Source organism: Equus caballus, chromosome 19, assembly GCF_041296265.1.
Source record: "Equus caballus isolate H_3958 breed thoroughbred chromosome 19, TB-T2T, whole genome shotgun sequence".
Lineage (NCBI taxonomy): Eukaryota > Metazoa > Chordata > Mammalia > Perissodactyla > Equidae > Equus > Equus caballus.
Window position 1 is genome coordinate 55,530,714 of NC_091702.1, and position 26,097 is coordinate 55,556,810.

Sequence of the window (26,097 nt, forward strand, 5' to 3'; positions counted from 1 at the left end):
CAACTCCAAAAGGAATTAATATCAAAACAGTTCTGCCACAGTGGCTAGAAAAGTGATGAGGAGGAGAGCAAAAACAAAAGTAGAGGAAGTTTGCTTTCTGTGACCAACCCTTCACCCCCAAAGCCTAAAACAGACCCTAGACACTCTTAGCCTACATGTTGGACTCCAGGCCATTAGCTGAGCACTCAACTCAGACCCTCACTTCCCTAAACCCTGGGCCTTCCACCCCCCAAATATGTCTGTCCGTAGTCTGCATCATATCACCTTCAGGTAGTGGTTCTTAACTTTTTAGAGGATCACAAACCCATTTAAGAGTCTAATGAAAGCTCTGGACCCTTTTCTAAGACTCTGGCATCCAATCAAGCATTTGACAAATATTTACTGAGCACCTAATCTGTGCAAGGCACTATGCTCAGTGCTGGAGACACAATATTAAACAGCACAGATATCTTTTCTTGCTCTCAGGGAGCTTATATGCTAGAAAAACAGTTAGATGATAAATAGAAAACTACACAATTAATTATTCATTTTCATTAAAATACTGGTTCAAAGAGAGGACATATGGAGCACAGTGAGGAGATGTGAAAATCTAAACTAGACTGAAGGGGGCAGTTCTGGAATGTTTCTTTAGGAAATTTTACTAGCCGATAGCTGAAGATCAGGAGAATTTAGCCAGTCAAATGGAGCAGTGGGGAAAACTCTCCAGGCACATTGAAGAGCATGTATCAAGGCCCTGAGGCAAAAAGGGAAAAAGCATATTCAAGAAATGAAGGTGATAGATCATGATGATGGTCCTGTGTCTTCACTTCACCCTTTATCTTCTGTTTTTTTTTTTTTAAAGATTTTATTTTTTCCTTTTTATCCCCAAAGCCCCCCGGTACCTAGCTGTGTATTCTTCAATGTGGGTTCTTCTAGTTGTGGCATGTGGGACGCTGCCTCAGCGTGGTCTGATGAGCAGTGCCATGTCCGCGCCCAGGATTCGAACTAACGAAACACTGGGCCGCCTGCAGCGGAGCGCGCACACTTAACCACTCGGCCACGGGGCCAGCCCCCACCCTTTATCTTCTGTTTTGCTATATGTGTTTGAAGTTCCTTTTGCTAAAAAGGTACCATCTATCTATTTTCACATTCCTTGAATCTGTTTTGATTAATAGGATGTAACAGAAGCAACATGTGTGAATTCCAAGCCTAGGCCTTGTGTGCTTTCACTTGCTTTCCCTTGTACTTCTCTAATTGCCACAGGAACATGCCCAGGACAGCCTGCTGGAGGATCAGAGACATGTGGAACAGAATCAAGTTGCCTCAGTTTCCCCAGGTGACTACCTGCTGACCCTCAGACATAGGAACAAGTGTAGCCAAGATGTGTAGAGCTCTCTAGCTAACCATACAGATGAATGAATGGTGGTCATATGCCCCTAAGATTTGGTGATGGTCTGCAAAATAATCATGGCATTAGATAACTGACACAGTCAACTTGGCTGAAGGGCACAGAGAGTCAGGGGAAACGGTGCAAGCTGAAGCTGGTGAAGTAGCTAGGGGACAGACTACTAATCTTGTTATGGATCTTAGATGATACTCTAAGAGTGATGGAAAGCCATTGGAACATATGAATCAGGGAGTTGTCACAATCAGAATCTAGAAAGATCACTTGGGTACATTTATAGGGAATGGATTAGCAATATTTCAGGCAAGTGATGGTAACGTCTAGAATAAAGGCAGTTGTGGTGGAGAAGTAGAGATGTGTATTTTGTTTTTAGGATGTAACAGTAGTAGGATTTTGAGTAACTGGGTATAGGAACAGATGGAGAGAGAAATGTTAGGGATGCCCGCCATTTCAGGCTTGTATGCCTGTATGGATGATGACACTGTCCACTGTGACAGGGAAAAATGGAGGAAGATGGGGTATAGGACTGGGAAAGACCAGAGTTCGGCTTCGGACCTGTTCAGTTTGAGTTTTCTGTAAGGTAGAGATGTTTGGTAGGCAGTTGCACACCCATATCTGAAGCTCAGAAGAAGTCTGGGTTAAAATTAGTAATTTTGGAGCTGTGAGTGTATCGATCATAGCTGAAGCCATGGGCATGGATGAGATCACACAGGGAAAGAGCACAAAGTGAGAAAACGAAAGGTCCTATATCTATGCTTTTGAGAACTGCAAAATGTAAAGTTTGGGTCCAGAAGGACTGGCTGGAAAGATAAGAGGAAAATCCAGTGCACATAGTGTCACTGATGATAATGGGAGAGAGTGTCAAGAAAGAGAGTCTAGTGTGAGATATTGTGCGGAGGTAAAAAATATTCATTGAACTTAGTGACATGGAGGTTGCCAAAGTAAAAACTGAGAAAGAAAGCAAAAACTTGCTCGCAATTTCAAGAGGATCGTGGAGCTATGCCATCACAAACCCCTGAAGTCTAGATTAGAAACTCCCACCTCTGGCTTCCTAAAAGCCATCTGATCAGATAACCCAATTGGGTTCGAAGTGTTAATTCTTTACCATCAAAGACAAGGAAAATTATTTAGCTGACTTTAAGGCCAACTGTAAATATGTGAGTTTTGTGCTCCCAGCCAGGCCAGTGGCCCAAAGTAAAAGGTTAGAATAATATAAAGAACGTAGTTTATTTATTTGCCTGTGGGAAAGCCTGTTCCTCTGCAAGTGTAGAAAGCATCAGATGAACCAACTTCCGGGAGGTGACTGCACAGAGGTGAAGCTCTGCCAGGTATCCCGATCTATTGTCCAGGCATGGCCAACACTGGCTTCTTCCTGCCCTGGAAAGTAATCTTCTTGTTTGGACCTGACTGGACTATTCTTAACCCAACCAGAGATAACACCTGATGATGTGAGCAAAATCTGGGGATTCCTGAGAAGGGATTCCAGAAACTACAGTCAGAAATACGTAAATTTGAGATAATGAAAGCAGAAAAAGTTTTAAAAGACTCCCAGTTTCACACAATGAACTCTCTCTCTTGACCATTCAACCACTGAACCATGACTGCTAATTGCCACAGGCCAGTGATTTCACAACTCAGCCCTTCACACTACTGAGCAATTGCAATAATTAGAAAGTTCATCCTTTTACCTTGTCCTACTTGGTTCTAGTTCTGCCCTCTGGATCTTTGTACTATTTTGCTAGGGGTGCCATAACAAATTACCACAAATTTGATGGCTTAAAACAACAGAAATTTATTCTCTCACAGTTTCGGAGGCAAAAAGTCCAAAATCAAGGTTGTTTGCCGTGCTGTGTACTGCCTCCAAAGGGTCTATGGGCAATCCATTCTTTGCCTCTTCTAGCTTTGGGTGGCCACAGGCATTCCTTGGCTTGTTGCCAGTCACTCTCATGTTTCTCTGGTCACATTGCCTTCTCCTCTCCTCTATGCGTCTCTTATAAAGACACTTTCCACTGGATTTAGGGTGCTCTGAGATAAGCCAGAATGATCTTATCTCAAGGTCTTCATCTTAAATTACATCTGCACAGACCTATTTTCCAAAGAAATGTTCAAGTTCTGGGGATTAAGATGCAAACCTTATCACCTTACAAAAGAGAGAAGTGGACTATTTAATAACACGAAAGGTGGGGTTTTAGGTACTACTTCTTGGAGTAACTCTCCAAGAAGTTTTGATCAAAACCACTTCAAAAATTTACATCACATCAGGGGCCGGCCCTGTGGCCGAGCGGTTAAGTCCGCATGCTCTGCTTCGGCGGCCCAGGTTTTTACTGGTTCGGATCCTGGGCGTGGACATGGCACCGCTCCTCAGCCCATGCGGAGGCTGCATCCCACATAGCACAACCAGAGGCACTCACAACCAGAGGCAGAGAATACACAACTATGTATCAGGGGGCTTTTGGGAGAAGAGAAAATAAAAAGGAAGATTGGCAACAGATGTTGGCTGAGGTGCCAGTCTTTTAAGAAAAAATTATATCACATCAAAATTCTTTCCATCTGGTTATATCTAGTTCTGCCATTTTACATCTGGAAAAACTACGTAGCTTTCCTAAGCCTCCAGGGTTTCTGTTGTAATTGTCATTGTCGTTTGTTTTTCTGTTGTGTAATAGAATAGCTGTACCCTTAATGTGAAATTAAATGACATAATATATGAACAGCAATCAGCCTTATTCGGCACTATGTGTGTAAAATAGCAAAGTGCTCAATAAACGTTAGTTGTTTTTTTATTATTAGTTTACGGTACTTTGAAGTTTTCAGTGTGTAAACAGTGACTCATCTGATTTAATCCTCATAATCCCATAGTTGGCTACTTATGTCAGGAGAATTAGACTTGGCAAGAGTTGTCTTATATTACTGCATTATTAGTTTAAGGATTAATTTTTATTTGCCCCTCCTCTTCTCCAAAGTGACTTGAAGCAGTTTCAAAATATATATAGTTACAGGGCCAGCCCAGTGGCGCAGAGGTTAAGTTCGCATGTTCTGCTTCTTAGCGGCCGGGGGTTCCGGTTCAGATCCCAGGTGCGGACATGGCACTGATTGGCAGGCCATGCTGTGGTAGGCGTCCCATGTATAAAGTAGAGAAAGATAGGTATGGATGTTAGCTCAGGGCCAGGCTTCCTCAGCAAAAAAAAGAGGAGGACTGGCAGTAGTTAGCTCAGGCCTAATCTTCCTCAAAAAAAAAAAAAAAGAAAAAAAAATATATATAGTTAAAAAGCAGTAAATTGGGGAAATTAGAACCAAGTAAAAAGTGAGCACTCATATCAACCATAATGGTAAGCTCAATTCATCAAGTGTCCTACTTAGCTCTACAGAAGTCTTAACAGTGGCTTTCTGGATAATGGGAAAATGGGTCAATTTTTTGATGTCTCTCCTTCCCTGGCTTTTAATTTTTTGAACTTTACAACTTTTCTATAATCACGTATTACTTATTATTTTCATAATCAGAAAGAAACTTCTTAATTGGACTTTGCCTTCTTGACAGTCAAGGCAAGAAGGGAAAATCAGTCATTTACATAGTTAGGATCTGAAAGCAGAGAGTGTGCAAATTCCTTCAGGAAAATAACACTTTTTCCAGTATTGGTTTTTATTTGGAACATTAAGCAGTATAATGTACTTTGACCTCAGTATCATTTCTCAGCAAATACACTGACAATGCTCACTAATGCTTTTTGCAGCATTGTTCAAAAAGAGCAAAGAGTGTAAGTGATTTTGGAATGGGCTAAGATGACGTGGTCCAAGAAAACATGCCAGTTAGACGGATTGTGTCCTTAGGCAATTACGCCTAAAGATCGCTGTGAAGCGAGCCCAAGAATGAGTAAGAAGGCAATGACTCCTGGGTCTGGTTTATCAGCACAGAGTTTGAAAATGTGCTCAGAGCTGGCTATGATAGCTTGGAATATCTGAGGATCATAAATAAAATATTTGTTTAAAAAGTTTTGCAATAATATTGTGTATAGTATAACTCCAGAAATGATGAAGTACTTGGCTCAGATGGGTGGCCTTTAGCCTGTATCCAATACAAACTAAGAGCAGGGAACACTAGACATAGAGGGAGACAGTGACATTACCTGCAGGGGTGAAGTATATGTCACTCCAGCTTTATCATCTGTAACAGTGTACTCTTTGATCAAACATTGGAGGTCAAGAGAGTCACCCCAATTGGTAAAAAAAGCTATTGCAAAGCTCTCTGCCATGTAGCTGATCACGGTGATTTTCTTTTGAATCCAAAAGCAAACCCAACTGATTAGCCTTCTGCTAACTCGTTCCTACTGTGACCTTTGTCGGGAGAGTGGTTGTATAATCATTTTAACCCCTGGGCTTTGATGGGAGATTGAGAGCAGAGCATGTGGGATTATATTTCCACTGATAAAGGTCAAGAGTAATGGCATTCAAGGCTGTTGACTGAGGAAAGATTTTATCTGGAAACCAAACAAAAAAGGTGGCCGAGATGAATAGATTGTGAAAATAGAGGAAATAACAGTATTCTTGCTTAGATGAAAGGCCACCGTCAAGTAGCCAGGAGGAACCCAGTTCCTTTTTTACACTATGAACTACAAAATTTTAAAAAATATACAAAAGTAGAAAGAAGAGCATAATGAACCTCAGTTTTAGCAGTGACCAACACATGGCCAATCTTATTCTCTGTCATCCATATCCAAGACACCATATCGTTACAGATGCAATTATGGGGAATCAAAGTATACATTTAACTATAATAAATACATTTCTCAATTGTATTTCCCATGCATGTTATTTCATGAATTTTCACAAGTTGTTTTTAAATACATGTAGGTGGGTTTATTTTGTCTGTCATTGTGTTAAATTTCTTCAGGAAAAGGATTTTATCAGTGTCTCCCTCTGCAACTCTCTCTCAGGACCCAGTACAATGGGGTGGCTGAAACAGTGCTTGATAAATGCTACCCACTGCAAGATACGTGCTGCCATTCTGCTCACCATAAACACTCAGTTTTGGCATCCTCTTTAAGCGTTTTGGGGGCTCTCTGTCTCTGATGGCAGGTTGTGGCTGTCAATAATGTACAGCAGGATGGCAAAATTCAGAAAGCCAATGCTAAATAGAAAGGATTTTAACTTTTGTTTGTTTTATTCCTTTTGTCTTATTCTCAGCACAAGGATGCACTGGGGTCTCTGCTTCTGCTGGAGCAAAGCCCAGAAGGTTTCCTCTCTGCTCAGCCAGAGAGCAGCTCCCACTGCCAGCATTCCTACCTCCTCCTCAACCCCATGTCCACCTCCGGACGGGGCGGTGGGGCTGACTGCAGGGAGAAGGAGTTGAAAACCACTGAGAACAGAGGCCTGTGCTGTTTCAGTGGGAGTTTTGAGGTCACAGGGCAGACAGCCCTCAGCTCGCGTTGGGAGATACATCCCTTCTCACTTGAGCCTGACAGGCACTCACTTAGTGCACATCCAACTTATAACTGAGGAAATGTAAATTCAGAAATTAAACAGTTGACCCAAGATCACTCATCACTTAATGCCAAGATTAGAACTTAAACCCCATTCTTTTGGCTCTAAATCCATTATGCTTGTCTCTGTGCCTCATGACCACCAATTTCCAAAAGCCTTTTTCCTATTCTCTGGTTCAGTCACACTCTCCCACAGGGAAGGAAGGAGGTTCCAACGCAAGGCTGATAGAACACCTCCTCCTCCTATGATGTAGGGCATAAAATTAATTTGTTCAAAAAACATTTATTGACCACTTGTACGAGTTGTTAGGGAAAAGCAAGCAAGCAAACATAAAAATCTCTGCCCTCGTAAAGCTTACAATCTAATGGAAGGAGACAGATACTAAACAAAATAAACAAGTAAAGCACATAGCTCACTAGATGGTGATGGGTACAATGGAGAAAAATGATGGAGGAGAGGGAGATAGAGAGTATTTGTTGGGAAAGGGCTTACGTGGCTGTCTATAGGGAGAACATTCCGGGAAGAGAGAAGAGTAAGTGCCAAGGTCCTGTGGTGGAAGTATGTCTGAATGTTGGTGAAACAGCAAGGAGACTGTGGCTGGCAGAGCACGATTAGGAGAAAGAGCAGTAGGACATGATCTCAGAGAGTATCAGGGAGCCCAGTCATGTCGAGCCTTATAGTCCACGTAAAGACTTTGGCTTCTACTCTAAATAAGATGGGAAGCACTTGGAGATTTTGTGCAGAAGAATGACATGATATGTCTTCACATATTTTAAAACAGTTATGAGAACAGACTGCAAGAGTGAGAAAGCAGTAGCAGGGAGATTAATTTGAAAGCAACGGCAACAATCTTGGAAACAGATGATGATGGTTCGGGCCAGGTGGTAGGCTTGAGGGTTGAGTTGGATTCTGAAGACAGTGATAGAGCAAATAGGATATACTGATAAGTAAGATGTGGGCTGAATCACAGTAGGAGGGGAGGGGCAGAGAGGCCACTGCTCAGGAAGCCTGGGGTTCAGAGTTGGAGTTTCAGCCCCATCTCACATTTATAGCGTTCCCCACGAAACTCTGAAAAGCTTGGGGCCTCATTTTGCACACTACAACAATTGGCTTACACACCCTTCCAACCTCACAAGGCTCAGCTGAATAGGATGTCTGTGCAAAAGTTGGCTTGTTTAGAATTGAAGCAGAGCTCTGTGTGACCTTGTGCAAGTTCATTAGCCTGAGCAACTGTGGTGGGGAGACGCAGGTCAAATCTGGAATAGCTTGAGAGCAAATATAAAACAAAATAAAACAAAAACATTACTGTTGCGACGAATTAATTTAGGAATCTTTATTTTAAAGGAGTTAAATTTCTTTCTTAACGAGATAGGAAAAACCTGATCCGAGAAACTGTTTTAACTGCACCCTTATCCCTAGTTGTAATATGGATTTTGTACTCTTTGAATCTGCATTATGAAATGTCACCTGGTTTATGATTAATTCATTACTAACCCCCTCCCTACCCTAAATCCTCATCTTCACTTTTAGTTTTATTTAAACACAAAAGGCCTTTTATTTTGCTTTCCCCTGTCTCTGAGCAGATTTACTACCACCCTGGAATTTTTCTAAATTTTTACTACGTGATTGAGCTATTCTAAGTGACTCAAATGTTGACAACTTTCCCAATCTTGCTTAACCATGCAAAGCCCAAGCTGCCTTTTTCCAATTCACAAATTCATAAAAAGCACCCCTAAACTGAAAGGTTCAGAGAGTATGAGGGAGTTGGTAAACCCCTCCCAGCGGGGAGAGGGCAAGAGTCACAGGGCACGACTGGTGCTCCACGCGGACCTGTCTTCTCAGCCAGCTGCGTGCTCTGAGTTACCCCTTCCTCCCCCTCTCTTCCTTCTCTATGACCCTCAGTCTTTTCCATCAAAACCTACCTATTCTAAGTTCAAGGCTCTCAATATCCTACAACATAACTGATAAGCCACTTAATAAGCCAATTTACATTGAATTTTTAGTGATGAAGAAGGATTATTCCTAGGGCTCTCTGCATTTTCAGAGGAAGCCCCAGAAAGATAATGGCCTGGCTAGGATTATGGTGGAAGTGTGGGATGCTCAGGCACTGTGAAGAGAGCTGTTTAGTAAGGAGCTGCTTTGAGAAACACTCATGAAATCCTCCCATAAAGCGGTCTCCTCCTTTGCCCGTACTTGAAGGGAGTCTTCAGTATTGTCCCTGAGACCATTTCAGGGTGTCCACGAAGTCAAAATTCTTGCCATAATCACACCAATACATTATTTGCCTTTTTCACTCTCATTCTTTCACAAGTGTGCTGTGGAGTTTTCCAGAAGTTACATGATGTGTGATGTTGACATCACTCTGATGATTAAGAGAATGCATGCCTGTACATTTTTGTTTTTAAAATGTATCAGTTTTAATTTCAAATACGGTAAATATCAACAGACATAATTCACTTTACAAGAAAGCTATTTTGGGTTCTTGATAAGGTTTTTAAGTGTGCAAAGGGGTCCTGAGACCTAAATGTTTGAGAACTGCTGCTTCAACTTGTCGTATCTGGTCTGGCAACTGAGATACCAGACATACAGCAAAACCAAAGGTAGGGTGGCATTTCCTCTTAAATTCAAAACCCTTTGAGCTCAGCGGTGTGCAACAGCTGGTATCTATAAACAAAATCGAAATATCACGAAGAAGGAAGTGCTCCAAAACTGATGGGGGCATGTCAAAAGGACACTGTGTCAAAAGGACACAGGAACCGACAAGAAGGAGCTCCCACTGGCCAGATTAGGGACATCTGATTTGTGACTTTGTGATCAATCAGCAATGTCAACAGCATCTTCTAACAGGTGAGAGATAGAGGGGAGGAGAGAGTTTCACACACAGAGGGAAAATACAAGGATCATCATTAATGTCCACATTTCATAAGAGAGTGTCAGGAACCAAATATTTACAGTTGACACTTTCAATTATTCAGTATCTTAATACAAATATAAAAAATAACACAAAATTAAATAACATATGAAACTTACTAAATATATAAATATCCAATTTAACAGTGAAAACAACAGAAGTTTTAGTTCCTAGGATACTCCCTGGATAAAGACAAGAAAGCAAAAGACACCGAAAAAGCCACTAATTGGGTCTTATGATTACATGAGTTCAAAATTGTCCCGTGAGTTAGAACAATATATGTCGAACAAAGGGATTTGTAAACCGATTCATGCTTCCTCTGCTATTGTGACAAGTTACCTCATAGAAAAAGAAGCCAGGAGGGCTGAAGCATCTGAATTAGCTGTCTACTATTCAGGAATCTCCCAAAAAACTGTTTTTATAATACGTTTATATTAGGTTGAAGTCAGAACGACTAAAACAGGGCTGGGTCATATTACGGGACAAATGGACAGGAAATGCATGCTTTTTAAAAAATGTGAGCTGCTGTCCAAGACTAACACTATTTCTTCTCGACAAAAACAGGTAAGTAAAGTTAAGGTCGCCAATGTTATTTCACAATAAATTCAGTCCCATTTTCATTATGGTAAATGTCACAGAAGTAAGACGAGGAATATCAGTGAAACCAAGGATTCTACAAAGACCACCTATTAGCAAAGCAGTAGCAGGTAGTGACTAGATACCCAGTGATGGGGAAACAGATTCGTGGGCCTGGAACAATAAGGGAAGAAGAGACGATGCAGCAACAGAACGGTGAAAGGTCGTCTCAGAAAAGTTCTTTGGTCCTTAACCTTTCTATATTCTTTCTTCTTTCACTTCTTTCCCTTTGTTTATTCCTTTTTTTTTTTTTTTTACCAGAATTACATGTTTTTAGAGCAGAACGGCAAATGATCTGGTCCAACTCCTTAACTTTCAGGATGCGGACATGGAAGTTCATTGAGATAAAGTAATTAACATAGGGTTGTCACCAGTCGGAGTCAAAGTCAGCCTCTGAGCTGTGGCTCCTGAGTCAAAGTCCGGTATTCTTTCAACAGCACAACACTGCATTGTTTCACAAAATCAAGTCCTACAACAGACTTGAGAGGTAAAAGGATTTCTTCTTGGAATTCACACAAGCACTGGGTAGCTTAGACAACAGTAGAAAGTCTTGAAATTCTTGGACTTTTTTACTCCCACCTCTTTTGCTCTTTTGGTCCCTTGGAGAATGATCCTTTTTCTACTGCTTTCCTCCTCCTCAGATTCAAGTAGACCAGGAAATAACTTTCAGGGCTCTATGTGACTCCTCTAGGGCTCTGGATAAAAGGAAGACAAGAGATTAACACTGAACATCTATAATTTTTATCCCAACAGATTTTAAGAAGATAAATAACAAAGGGTCAATAAACACAGAACTTTCCTTGTGCAGATTTCACTGGCAAAGAGAAGGAAGTAGACATTCCTGACCTTGTGCAATGTGAGGAGACTGTGACTCTCCCTAAAAAGGACACTGGTAAATCTAGGAAACAATGGTTTACAGAACCACCTAAGACTAGAAGTAAAAGAACACGTCCAAGATTTCCAAATGATCTACAGTAGTCCGCCTCACCCAAAACCCCCAGTGGATGTCTGAAACCGTGGATAGTACCAAACCCTAAACATATATATTCTGTTTTTTTCCTATACATGGAGACCTATGATTAAATTTAATTTATAAATTAGGCACAGTAAGAGATTAACAGCAATAACTAATAATAAAGTAGATTATTGCAATATACTGTAATAAAAGTGATCTTTTGAATGTGGTCTCTCTCTCAAAATATCTTACTCTACTGTACTCACTCTTCTCGTGATGATGCGAGACAATACGAGCCCTACATGATGAGATGAAGTGAGGTGAATGACACAGGCATTGTGACACAGGATTAGGCTACTATTGACCTTCTGACAATATGTCAGAAGGAGGATCATCTGCTTCTGGACCTGGGCGATCACAGGTAACTGACACAGCACAAAGTGAAACTGCGGATAAGGGGGGCCCACCGGATGTGTATTTTATTTAAAACCTGGAGCTCTGTTTCCTGTGGGTACTAGCTTGCTGGACATCAGATTGGGGATGGCCACAAAGCAGACAGATGGAGGTCCTTTCAAGAGCTCTTGGTTTTCTACCACATAAACTGGGAAGATGTGGGCCTCCCTTCAAGTCATCTAAACAGTGAAGTAAAAGACCTGAGGTTTTATCTTGGCAACACCTCTCACTCTCTGTGTAATCGTAAGCAATTCTTTACCAGAACCTGCAAAGTTCTACATGTTTTACTCTTGCCAACATTTCCAGTATCAGCTGCGGATGGTGAAAGACACAGAACAGCTCAAGCAAGAATGCCCAGGTGTGTAAGCTAGTGACCTTGTGATCAGATTATGTCATGACATCTGGATACGGTGGGTGGTAGTTGCACCCATTCAACGGTAAAATTTTGCAGAAAAATAGCCTTGTAATGCAAGATTTCTCCCAGCAATTCTGACCCCGGCAGTTCGATAAAGGTTGCTTTTCTCATATAAAGCATCACATTCCTTCCGCTTGGAATCACGAGGGTAGGGGTAGGGGTTGTGCGTTACCACTCATCCAGCCTTCATCTGGCAATTCTCGTAGCAAAGGAAAGATTCTTATTTTTTTGGAAACGAATATTCTTTGTATTGTCTTTCCAACTAATCACCAATTTCACCATCACAAATCGTTTATTGAGCAGCTCTGCTATTTTTGACGTAGTTTTAAGCTTAAAATAGAAAGTGACATGATCCTACCTGGGATGTAGTGTTTTACTAACATTGGCTTTGTTATCGCAAAGAGCCCATTTATAGGTTAGGTTATTATGAAATGAAGTGAAAGAAATCAAGGTAATTATACAGATAGTGTGGATAAAAAAAATTCTTCCACATGAAACAGCTACATACTCCAAGAAACAGTGAAGTTTGGAATATGCATTTCACATGATTGTCTAACTTTTCTATTGTTTTCCAACTCAGACTTGACTCACCCAAACAAAAGAAAACTGCTACTTAAATAAAGATTCCTAAAAACTAAGTGATTGTCTATGACGATCTGCCCCAAAGTGAAGTTCTTGTTTCTGAGAAGCATATAATCATTGGTGAGTTGACCAATGAGAAACAAAAGATGATTCTCAACCCTAATTTTAACCTCATTGTAGTATATGGGGAAGGGACAAATTTATGACATCAACTGAGTTTTAAGAGAAAGAACTGTTATAAAATGGTGAAAAATTTCCCTAGGAAATTTTAATTTTTTTCTCACTTTCTATTTCAGTAACAAAGTACTGGATTCATGAAAGAAGAAAGAACACTCTTTGAAAACCTATTAACCTATTATCTTCTTGGTGTAGTCTCATGGGAAGTAACTGATGATCCCATCAGGAATGGTGCCAAGAGACACTGCCTCTGACTCGTATACCTTCCTGCAGAGCACAGCTTTACAGCTGAAAAAACCAGCATCATACTCCCTGGCATTAGACAGAATCACAGGGAAAGAAAAGGGAGTCTAACTTCTCTATTAAAATAACATCAGCCATTAGAGATTACCCCTCTGTCCAAAACCTGTAAATTTGCTGATGCTTTTGTGGGCAACGAAGAAGTGATTTTGATCTAAAATAAGCTTTTTTTTTTGTCAATTATCTAACAAAGAGTTGAACTTGACTTAACAGATTTTCCTTACTTATCAGATTTGTCTTAACTACTGGGCAGCTCCACGAGATGATCTTTGTCTACTTATATTTAGAGAACGAATTCACCCCCTTCACACACACACACACACACACACACACACATACACACGCATTCAGCTGCTCCCCTCTACTTCCCTATTTCTGTTCCCATCCCCATTTCTTAGGTCACCAGGTCAGAATCTTCATGCCTTTTTTGACTGATCATGTCTCCCTGCCACCCAAAAGTTTTATGTTTTCAGGAGATGATGGCAAGAAAAAGAGAAAAATAAAAAATTTTAAAATAAGGGTAAAAAGAGATGGAAAACAAATGTAATAGGATTATTTACTTTCATCACAAATTGACAATCAGAATTTGTGACTTGAAGAAATAAAAAATGTCACTATTTTCTTCCTTCTTCTAACTTCTTGTATAACGAGCTTTTGTCTTAACAAACCGGTATTTCCTCAGCCTTGAGCACTTAAGTCTCCAGCATAATCAATACTTGGTCTTACTAGCTATTTAAGTATATGGGACCAAATGATCTGGCTGTTAAAAATTTTGAAATCAGCCAAAAAATCCAGTCACTCAAAATATGCCACTGAACCTTAGGTATAATTAACTGAATTGGCCACATGTCATGAAGACATCATCAGGAAATGGCAATTCTAGTGCTTACAAGATTCAGCACAGGTTTGAGTGTTTATTTCATAAATGAGAAAAGGTCTGGGGGCAGAGACAAGCTGACTCTCTTTGCTTCAGGAACTGATAAGGCATTGAACAATTATATTTCCCAGAAAATCCAAGATTTACTTAATGAACAAATGACACTTCCTTTGCAAATGCCCCTTACTAGCGGAATCTACCCTGGCCTTGAATAGATTGTTTTATAAGATTCTTGTCCAGAGGGACTTTTTAAAATGAATTTGAATACTTCACACTTTTTTGCTTGGGCTTTCCAAAAGAATATGGCAGTAACAGCAAGCACAGACTAAAATCAATGCAACAGATAATACTGCCTTTCAAGACAGGACTCCAGAGCATCATGACTAGAACATTCTGGCAGAGGTCAGAAAACCAGGGTTGTAGTCCTAAGCCTACTGTTAACTAGCTGTGTGACCCTAAGGAAGGAAGTCAGCTTCCCTCTCTGGGCTTCAGTTCCTAAGTGGAAAAGTGAAATGTTTGGACAAAGTTGACTCAAATAGCCTTCTGCCTTTGATGGTCTGCAGAGCGCTAACAAATTCTATGGGATTATGTTTATGTGTAATAAGAGTTTGCCTTTCTTACAAAAATCACAAGAATTAATCTGGTGTTTATATAAGGCTTATGGGAAATTAAGGTTCAAAAAACCTAGAACATGAAAGATATTAGTCTATGAGACATAAAATGAAAAGGAAAAAAAGATAGCATTTTAGTGAGAATTTAACAGAAATCTAAAATAAGGCTCAAAGCCAACATTTTTTTCTCTCCTATCTTTCAGTCATCTGAGATGGGGAAAATTCCCATCTCACCCCTTCACCCTAGGAAATTCCCACCACATGCAGTATAAACCACAGCTTTGCACTAGATTTTATAAATTGTCTTCAGAAACAAAAGAAATTCAATTCTCTCTCTCTAGCGTCTTTATAGCGTCTCTTGTCTTATAATGTCTCACAATGTTTTAGACTCAGCATTTATGAGGTACTGAATTTACAATAAGAAAAATGGAGTTGAAAAAAATCACTTTGAAAATCTATCTGTTCATCCAACCACCCATCCATCCATCCATCCATTCCATCATTATTTTAATGAACGTTTATTGAGCACCTGGTATACGACACGATAGATGTTGTAGGAGATAGAGAGAGATTTATAGTCTGTCAGAGCAGAATGACATGACACAGTTATTGTTAGTATGGATCACCTGCATCTTGCCAATGGTGTTTGAGACATAGTGAGAGTATAACATAGAAAGTACTACTTAATAGTACTTAATAATACATAGAAAGTACTACTAATAGTACAGATCAGACAATTTCACAGTCTCTTAAATGGAGTAGCTAGCCTGTGGAATGTAAACAGAGAAGAGATGGTCCCTTTCATTAATGGGTAGAAAGAACACAATGTGGGTGCCAAGACCCCTCCTCTGTTTTCTTTTTCCCTTCTTCTCCTCAAAGACCCCCAGTACACAGTTGTATATTCTAGTTGTAGGTCCTTCTAGTTCTGCTATTTGGGACACCACCTCAGCGTGGCTTGATGAGCTGTGCTAGGTCCGTGCCCAGGATCCGAACAGGTGAAACCCTAGGCCACCAAAGCAGAGTGTGCGAACCTAACCACTCGGTCATGGGGCTGGCTCCCCTCCTCTGGTTTTGCCATCAGACAATTCCATAGTGATCAGGTAAACATTTTCCATATTTTCTCTCATCAATCCTTATTCTCAATTTACAAAATAATTAGCCTTTAAATGGTCTTAGCAAATGAAAAGCAGAAACATCCAGTTTAAGGTCCAACTACCAGAAAATGACACAAGTCTTTTAAAATACCACCAACATTTGTGTATTTGAGAAACACCAAACAAACACATTTTGCCATCTCCTTAGTTATATCTTCAAGTGACCTCCAAATTGTCATTAAAAAATCATTTATTTTCTTCTTTGTACTCCCTGTGATGACTCACCTCGGTTTTGGTTCCGACGACGTTTCCAGTATAATAAGATTGAGATTAAAACCAGTAGAATTACCAAGGAAACAATACTTAACAACAGTGGAACTGAAAACCAAATACCTATATTGAAGGGAAAAATAAAGTCATTAGACAATGGTGTTAAGGAAAAAAGTGATAAAGCAATAACAGTTGTGATCAGTTTTCACTTGAGTTGAACTTTCAATGAAAATTATCCTTAAAGATACACATATTGAAGTCTATATTCATGACTTCATATATTAATAACATTAAGATAATAATAATCACCAACATGTTTTATGTGGTTACTATGTAATAAGAACTTTGAATGTGTTATCTCATTTAATCCTCAAAACACCCCTAGAATTAGGCATTATTACTATCATCTAACAGATTTAAAAAAAAAAAAAAGCTGAGGCTCAGAGAAGTTAAGTAAGCCCCAAACCAGCGAGGTAAGTGGTAGAGCCAAGGATTGATCAGAGGTCTGTTTGCCTCCAAAGTGCCTATTTTTTGCTATACTGTCCATTAAAGTAATATGTTTATTGAAAAAGTTTAGGGAAATACAGAGAAATATAAAGGAAACAGTCATGAATCTCACGATTTCAACTCCTGGGAAAAACTTATCTCAAGGTTTTTATTGTATTTCTTCTAATCTATCACTTTGTTATTAAATCTCTTTCCAATAGTCAATAAACGCTACTCAGCCTGAATATCAGCTCCTCGCGGTCTGTTTGTAACACAAAGGCAGAGGCAGAGCTCCCTGACTTGGAGTCTCCAGCATCTTCTCCATGGCTCCAGAATGGGACCTGTCACATCATAATTTGACTGAGCACCTGAAGGAATGTGTCTAACTTCAATAGTCCTAGTGCTTGACTTAATGCTTTAAGCACGGATGATTTTTAGTAAATGTTTGCAGAAAGAACAAGTATTATACAAATGATATGTAAACATTGTAAATAATATGTCAATTTTGGCATTCTGGGAAAAGAAGACTTGTTCCTTTTCAGGTTCTTGTTTTTCAGGGAAATTTACCCATTGCCTTCGCTGACTCTGAGGTTCTCTTCACACATGTCCAAATCTAACACCACAAACCTTTTGATCAAATTTACCTAAAGGTCTACTTTTTGATTAGTCTGTTTTTTCAGGGACCCCAGAAATGGCTACACGAGATGTTCCTTAGAGGCCAATAAACCAACGAGTAATACATGGGAAAGCTCTTCCAGGTTTAATTATTCGAAACACCCCACCCCCCAAAAAAGGCAGTAACACCTTTTTAGGAGGCTTATTCCTGACTGCTTGATCCAGAGTTAGTGCCTCAAAAGCACACAGAGAAAGAACACTGGCTGTTATCACTGAAGTGTCTTATCTCTAAAACCACTGCTCCCTTGATTTTCTCCTCTTCTCTTACTCACAACCCTCACCTCTTGGATCAATGAGGTCCAAAGACAGCAGTTTAGAAAGGAACACAAGAAAGCAAAAAGGGTCTCGAACAGGAGGAAGTTTGTCTTAAAAGGGGTGAGGAAAACAAACACCTCAGCTCGTTTCCTAAAAGCTCTAATGCCCCTTCCCCACAGTGTAGATTATGCAAAAGTTTCATCATAGATGTCGCTTCTCCCAGGAAATCCTCCTGATCCTTCAAGACTGAGCTGATGCCACTCCTCCCAACCCTCGAGCCCCCTATGGTGCACCATGGATTTCTTACTGAAGCATTGACCACACAGTTTTACAATTGCCTAGCCACTTCACCGTATTCTCTAGTAGACTAGAAGCTCTCTGAGTGCAGGACTGAGTCTGGCTCACTGTCACATGTCAACTGTCGCAAAGCCTGGCACACAAAAGACACTCAGTGAATGTCAGCAGCGTGGAAGATTAAATGAATGGACAGATCTCAGCAAAAGCACTTGGCATGTGGGGAACGTGCCGCATTTACCAAAGTGAAATCGGCTTTATTGGCTCCCTCAACTCTGTTTTTCTTTCCCTACTTAATCTGCTTTCTCCCTTATTAGCTCCTTTGCTAAGAGGCCGAGAGGGTCTGCAAAGCATTGCCCACCTTCCATGTCAGTGTACACAATGTAACCACAGCCCACTTTGCCCACCTTCTCTTACCTTTGCTCACAGTTTCCCTGAGGTTGGTCACATTCCCCAGGTGCCACACTTGGCAGATCACCTCCTTCCCCAACTGACTCTTGGGGTCTTTGACCTGGAGGACGCTGGTCACAGACGTGGTCCCATTGGAGTGTGAGAGAACCTCACTACTGTTCTCAATCTCCGACCCAGAGATCTTCCAGAAGATCTGAGGGGGTGGGCGGGCATTGGCAGAGCAAGTGATATTTAGGTGGTCGTCAAAGAATTTATAGTGAAGGAATACTGTGGGCTGTACTGGGACAAAAAAAATGATAGTCTGCCATCAGTTAAGCACCTGGTATGAGGGAAAGATTTTTATAGAAAGACAGCGGGGGCTAGAAAGACAAGGAGGCACATCCAATCCAAACTGGGACCTTCTCAGTTCTCCCTGCGTCTAAGTCTCTGACTGGCAGGATGGAGACTGGCCTGGTACAACCCTGTGACTACAAAGATGCTCTCTGTAGTTTGTCTCTAGGAGAATTAGCTGGATGGACAGAGGGTATGTTTTATCCCAAACAGTCCAGGGCCTAATTATTCTGCTCTCTATTTCCATGTGCAATACATATCTCCACCTTCTTCTGGGTATCCCTCTCAAATAGTTTGACAATAACCACCAATCAGCACCTCCACATAAATAAGTAGCCTGCACTTCTCAGAAGCAACAAGGCAGTTTCAGAACAGAGAGCCTGCAGACAGGCTGCTGTTTAGAGCTCCTTTTTCTGCTTAGGACCAGTGAATGAGATGCACGGAGGAGAGTGAGAAAAGTCCCTGTTTGGAATATCTACACAAAATGTAAATTACAAATTCATAGCCAATAACCAGAAAATCACAGAATGACAGTTGGGAAGACCTTGGAGATCACCTGATTGAGTTAAAAGAACATAACTAGCTTATGAGAAAAGGACATTATTCTTAGGACAGCTGTACCCTGTTCCTTTTGAAAAGTCCCTTGACTAATGAGTTCATTTTCATTGAAATATGCAGTTTATCTCTGCTGAGCAAATACAGACTCTTCTTTTGTGTTTGACTTTGGAGCCCAGAAGATAATCAAAGGGCAAGGCTAAATGAAAGCCTGGTCTGTGCTCAGAGGTTCAAGAGGTGAGGGGTGGCAGTGGGCTGGAGGAAACTGGCTACAGGACTGTGGCTCTGTTCACAGTGCCCAGATTACTAGCGTCAAAGAGCACTAGAGGAAGAGAGACAAAAGTGAAGGAGGATGAATACGGTTGACGTGGCCAGACTGGGCGGCAGTGTTCTCGGGTGTATCAAAGAACGGCTTAGATGAAAGCTATAAGGTGTGGCTGGAAAGAGTCAGTGTGGAAAGGAACAGGATTACTAGCTAGAAGACTCAGAGTAGTCTGGTTTTCAGGTGAAAAATAATACAAAAGGTTATGAGTAAAGGAGGAGGAAAAGAAAGATGAGCGAAAAAGAGAAAGAAAAGAAAAAGGAACAGAAATGGGAAAAATGTGACACAAGAAGAAAGAAGAAGAAAAATGAGATAGGACAAAGGATGGAAGGATGGGAGGAGGGAAGGAAGGAGGATTGGGGGAGGGGAGAGAGAACGACAGGGAGACAGAGAAAGACAGAGATTCAGAGACAATGAAACAGAAATCAGGAAGAAAGCCTGACGTAAGGTCCTGCAGAGATGACTCAATTTAGGCAAAACAAGTGAAAGAACCTTGTTTGTATTTGGTGCTTAACTGCATCCTTAACTACTGAGCCTCTTCCTAGCCCACATCCAATATGCTTGGCGTGCTCAAACTCTCACTTTAACATTCCTAATAACCCTGTATAAGCTTGTCTTTTCCCTTCTAAAACTATCACCAAGTGTGCCATGCTCCAAAGTTACCCCTTATTCCCACTTCTCAATTCTCGATCTCAGCTACACGTCAGCTGAGAGGAAAGGGATCTCGTCAATGAAGTGTCTGGCTCTGTCCTTAGATCTAAAAATATTAAAGCTGTTAGAGACCTTAGAGATGACCTATTTCACACTTATTGTGCAGATAAATAAACTCTGGGGCAGAGAGTGGACAGGACTCTTCTAGGGTCACATGATCACTAATGGCAAAGCCAGATCTAAATCATACCACTGCTTACGGAGAACCTGTCCTCACCATGGTCCTTAATTTACTCTTGTGCAGGATTCCTCAGAGTAACAATAACTCCAGGCAGAGACTCAGTGTAGCTCCATAAACTCTCCACAGTTAGAGTAGACATGAAAGGCTAAGTGTCTACTCATGAATCTTTCTGGGGCTAGAATCCTGAAGGACTAGGCACTACCACTATTAAACATTCTTGAAAATAACATTTCTAGCCAGAGACAATGTATTCTCAGAGACTCTCACCAGAGAGGGTAAGGCAGGCTACTCCTGAGATCTTCCCGGAACCAAAGGTATTGAAGAGGCAATTGTAACACCCCTCATCCTCCAGGGTGGTATTCCAGAAGGTAATGGTTGAGTTCTGGAGTCCTAGCTGAGTGATGTTTATCTTGTCTTTATAAGCAGGCTGGACCACAACCCCGTGGTCCTTGCTGAAGGTGATCATGTTTTCTGGGATCGTAGGCTTGATTTTCTGCCATGTCACAATCAAGACTTCCTGGGAAGTTTGCAGGGAGCATTTTAAGGAAGCAGGTGTGTTCAGCAGCACTCTTTCATCTTGGGTCACCACTTTCATCATGGAATCATGAAAGAACATTTATATTTTAAAATTGAATTCATACACAAATACACATTTTTCTGCTTTACAACATGCATGTTCAAAGTTAAATATAGAAGAGATGGGGAAAATGAAAAGAAGAAAACATCTATCAACATTCCTGATGTCACTAGAGAAATGTAAGTTCAAATATGTTTATTCAATCTTTATGGGTAGCAGAGTAGGAAAACAAGACAGCAAACTCTCAGTGACCAGAAATTGCGTAACCAATCCCTGTAAGCTGGAAAGCAGGTGGAACGAGGTTGAAGATGAAAACTGCCAGGAAGGACAGAAGCATCACCAGGTGTGTTCATGCCCGGAGAGGTGGAAGCCAGGAGCAGGAAAGGGCCGATGGGCAATAGGCAGAGTGATTAGTTTATGAAGAAGATGGAGCAGCCCTAAACATTCCACACACACTCTGTGAGGGAAGGGACAGCAGGAGCAGCGTCTGCCTCTAGGAGGCAGTGGTGAATATAGGAATATAAGGCAGAGAGACATACATGACAATGTTCAGGAGGCAGACAGTACCAGAGAGCTGTGACAACCAAGTGACAACCTACACATTCCCTCCAATTTTTACTGAATGCAGTGCAGAATATAAGGCATGGCAAAATCTTCTTCCCCCTCAAATGCTGGCTACTCATATTGATAGGACAGGTGATTCAATGGGAAATCTCAATATAATAACAAATTGCCAACATTTGAGAAAGCTGACACAATGAAAGAGGAATAACAAACTACAAATTCAAGAACTCATACCAAATGAATGAAGAATCATAAATCAAGAAACACTTTGACATCAATAAATGTGATATCGTAAGCATAAAAAGAAGCCAGCATTATAAATAGTAGAAATTGGAACAGATGGGCTGGCTTAGCAGAATGGGGGTCACTGAAGAGTAAATCAGTAAGTAGGAAGACCAAGTCACAGAATTTTTCCAGAATGAAGCACAAAGGGATATGGAAGGCACTAAAGAAAAATTCAAAGAGCTGGAATGCTTCAATATCAGCCCAATAAGACTTTCAAACGGAAAGAAAAGGGAGAATGGAAGACAAAAATACTGTGAGGGACAAAAAGGTATTTTTCAAAATGATAAAAGGAGCAATCTAAAGCAAGACATATCAATCATGAACCTTCACGCGTCTAACAACATAACTCCAAAATATATAAAAAGTTAATAGAACTACAAAGAAAACTTATAAATCCACAATCGTTATAGGAGAGTTTTCCATAGTTCCTTCAGAATTTTCACTTCCAACATATTAAAAAAATAAGTAAAGGGAAAAGGTCAAATACAAAGATACAGAAGATTGAAAAACAAATATATATAAATTACGTATGGGTGTGTATATAAGTATGTATTTCTAAGTTTTTTCCCAAAAAAGCACATAAAATCTTTTCAAATAACATGTAGAAATCTTTTCGATTTCCCCAAAATTGAACTTGAGATGGGATACATAAAAAGCTGCTACCCTAAGACCTTGAACATCATCCACAAAGTTAAAATTAGAAGTTTACATACTTCTTTTAACTCTGATTACACCAGAAATCATAGTAAGAATTATAAATTACCATGAATGACAATGAAAATATAATACATTAAAATCTGTAGAAATTGGTAAAGTAGTTCTCAGAGGGAAATATTTAATCTTAACTTGACTTCTTAGGAAAGAAGAGAGATTAAAAATGAATACACACATATACCCAAACATCCCACCGCCCCTCAAAAATAAAAGGACTGAATTAACAAAGATAAAAGCACAAATTAATGAAATAATACACAGATGCAGACAATAGAAAACATCAAATCTGCTCTTTTAAAGACTGATAACATAGATAAAATGTTGGCTGTGTGATTAGAAAAAAAGACAGCAGCATGAATATTTCCTCCCAGCAACCCCTCAACATCATCAGGGGATGAAAAGATGGGCAGAGCAACAAATGCAAAGTGGAACGCCGGAGCTTTGCCCGAGTCCAGTCTCAGCGAGCTGTGCTCTGGGTGGATGTGAAAAGTTCTGGGGGCAATACCTGTTGTGAGGAGTGGGGTTCCCTAAAAGTGTGTTGAGATTATGCAGAGCAGAGAGTGGAAGGAATTGCCGCTTTTAGAATGGAGGGTCAAAAAGAGATCAAAGCTGGAGTTTTAACTTCTCGGGTGATTGATCTCTTTGACTATGGAAGAAATAATTTAGGGGAAGGTTTACAATTCTTTGCTGCTTCTATGGAATTCCACTTAGATTGTTCCAGTCAGTCGGTAAATCCTGGATTGTAGATGATGCGAAACCTGCCCTGTGAGGGCTGATGCAGACCAACAGCACACAGAAGGTGAAAGAAGTCTGGCAGTCAAGTGAGGGGTGGCCTCCCATGGAACAGAGGAGAAAAGTTTGGCACAACGGGGAAATTCAACAGATAAGTAGACAGCACAGGTACATGCTTTATATAATAGATTTTATGAACCTATGAGACCTCTATATTTCATTATTTTCTACACTTTCCTGTAAAAGAGGAGGACACCCTATTTTAAGGCTTACTGCCAGATTACCTTCCCAAAAAGGCTGTATTCATTCTTCCTCCCCCAAGCATTCCCATATCTTTACAAGCATAAGGAATTATTATTTTAAAAGTTATTCGATTTGAGAGGTGAAAAATGATATGTTAATTTACAAAGAATTTTTTCATGTCTGGTTTTGTCTACCAAAACAGTTTCTAAACGTCACTCTTCTTCCACTTTGAAAACAAAAAAATGTGGAAAGCAGAAAGAACCAGTCGCACTCCTTCAAGCGAATTACATATTTAAATAATTCATCAGATAAATGCACTAACACAGCGCAAGCAACAGTGGCCACAGGTCTCCACTCCAGGAACTGTTTTCCCTGGACTCCAAGCAGGGGAACTGAGTATCTTTTACCTTGTGCCCTGCATAGCATCATTGCTGCCAAGAACCAAACCAGTCTGTAGGTAGACAGATGACAGAAGGACCTCCTGAACACCTGAAGACAGAAAGCAAAGTTCAGAAATGGGTGTTTGGGTGTGGACAAAACAAAGGAAGCTTCAATCTAAATGTTATTTCAGGCATTGCTGCAGCTAAAGCATTAACCACCAGAAAACTCTGGTTTTGTGTAAGCAGAAACAGAGACTATAAATGGAAGTAATAACAGAGTGTGCTTAGGATCCGGGAAGAGAACAACAGCAGGGTGGCTCCTTCACCATGGCAATCCTTAGCAATTTGAGGCCCTGCTCCTGAAGCCACCATGGTCAAGACCAAGGTCTCAAAGATCTCTGGGGAAAGCAAATAAATAGACACAGAAAAACGAGAGACTACAAGTGGTAGAGAGCATCCATTTCCAAAATATTCCACACCTGTTAATATTAAAAACACAACTCAGGAGTACTCACTTTTCAGAAACATGTGACTGCCTTGAAGCTTGCTGAGGTTGATTTTTCTGTAAAATTTGCAAATTTTACATAAATTATACCCTTTAAAAAGCAGTAGCGGCTTTACTTTTTCCTTCATTGCTTTATTTTCATACATCTGGGCAGAAATCCTTGGCCATTCTACAAATCACAGTGGTACTTAAAGGAATGTTATTCTGGGTACCACTTTACTATAAAATGGAAGGGTGGAATGTAGCCAGATTACCTTCTCTCTGCAGTAGCCCCACGATCCACTGACTTAATCTATGTGTGTGTGTTCATTGTAAGGGGTACAGGCAAGAAATGTAGCTTTTCCTTATATTTTTTTCTTTATTTCTATATTTTTCTATAATAGAGGTGTGTAAGAAAGGTTTCTCTAGTATTTTTCCTTAACTGATCTTCATATTTTGAACTTTACTTGTATTTCATGTTGCCATTTCAACTACAGGTAGAGACTTCATTTCAGTCAATGTCGCAGAATCTGTCAGTTCAGCCCACTAACTCTTCATGATTGCCCCAATCTCTGGCACTGCATCTACTTCCCCGGGGGCTTACATACTGCCTAGCGGTGGGACAACTGTTATCCTTGGTTACAACCATCTATCCATGCCGGCATTCCTTAAGACAGCTGTGTTCCCTTCAGGTCATCGTGGTCATCGGTTTGTGCAGTGAAAGCTTGAGCTTACAGTGTTCTTTCGATTCTCCTGATTCCGTGCTCCTTGATTCTCCCTGCGCTGGGCAAATGAAAGTTCTACATGGCTCTCTGTCTAGACTCCCACGTATCAATTCATCTCTGTCTTACTGTTCCCTTGCTATGATGGGTAGGCTGGCCTCTTCTCACAGGTACCCCTGGGAAAGTAAGGCACAGGTGCTTTCTGTTCTCAGATTGTAACACCCACCTGTGACTTCTATTTACTAACCTCCTGAACTCCCCACTCTTGGGGGCCTGGTACAGGGGACCTCCTTTTCAGGACACAACTGGTGTCTGAGCACAGACATTCATCATCCCTTCTGGCTCTCTCAGCCTAGAAAATACTTATTTCCCTTGGGGTCAGAAAAGCTGGTTCCTCCATCACCCTGCGCTCTTCCTGTCAACTCTTTCTGGGGTGAACATATGGCTTGGTCTTTCAGCATTTAGGCTTTTAAAACTCAAATGCTTAGGTTCTTGTTATTTCAAAACTTTGGCTTCTGGAACTAAAAAGTCTTCTTTGCCATTCTAATTCCACATCAGTTTTCTTTAAACCAACATGCCTCTCCGTCACATGAAAAATCCAAGCTCTAGCAAAGGCTATAATGAGGAATACAGAATGGATCGGCTCTCATAGTGACAATCTGCTTTAGGACAAGAAAGAGAGCAGACACATAGCAAAACATAAAATGCGTGAACAGAGGCCCGCAATATTTAAGGAACAAAAACAGTGATTGAGGCAAAGGGAACAGAAGGAAAGCCTTGTTATTAAATATATACATATTTACTCTGGCTGACTTGAGTTTGGGCTAGCACAGATACTAGATGTGTGAGCGAGGATAAATGATTTTACCTCTCTAAGATGCAGGAAAAATAGTAATACCAACCTGTCTGTTAAAAAGACTAAATGAGGTAGCATATGTACAGCTTCTAGAATAGTGACTGATACAAATAAGCACTAAATGAATGTTGCCGTTACCTCATTGGGTTACTATGAGAACTAAGCATTTAAAGCACTTAC

General features: G+C 40.5%; 1 protein-coding gene across 7 annotated transcripts in view; it reads right to left on the reverse strand.

Annotated features, from left to right (window-relative positions):
* Nucleotides 1-8,177: 8,177 nt before the first annotated feature.
* CD200 (CD200 molecule) overlaps nt 8,178-26,097 on the reverse strand; it is a 47,580-nt gene continuing 29,660 nt past the window's right edge. Inside the window, exons 2-8 of one of the 7 annotated variants that reach the window (XR_011428836.1) lie at nt 24,371-24,417; nt 23,883-23,964; nt 20,628-20,948; nt 18,268-18,540; nt 16,867-16,967; nt 16,156-16,263; nt 8,178-11,101 (exon numbers count right to left, since the gene is read on the reverse strand). Coding sequence is in view for 4 of the 7 variants with exons in the window: in XM_070242775.1 (XP_070098876.1) it covers nt 11,094-11,101; nt 16,156-16,263; nt 18,268-18,540; nt 20,628-20,948; nt 23,883-23,964 (792 nt within the window). In the remaining 3 variants the exon portion in view is untranslated. The remainder of the gene's footprint in view (nt 11,102-16,155; nt 16,264-16,866; nt 16,968-18,267; nt 18,541-20,627; nt 20,949-23,882; nt 23,965-24,370; nt 24,418-26,097) is intronic. The other 6 variants (XR_011428835.1, XR_011428837.1, XM_005602002.4 and 3 more) reach the window with 6 other exon arrangements.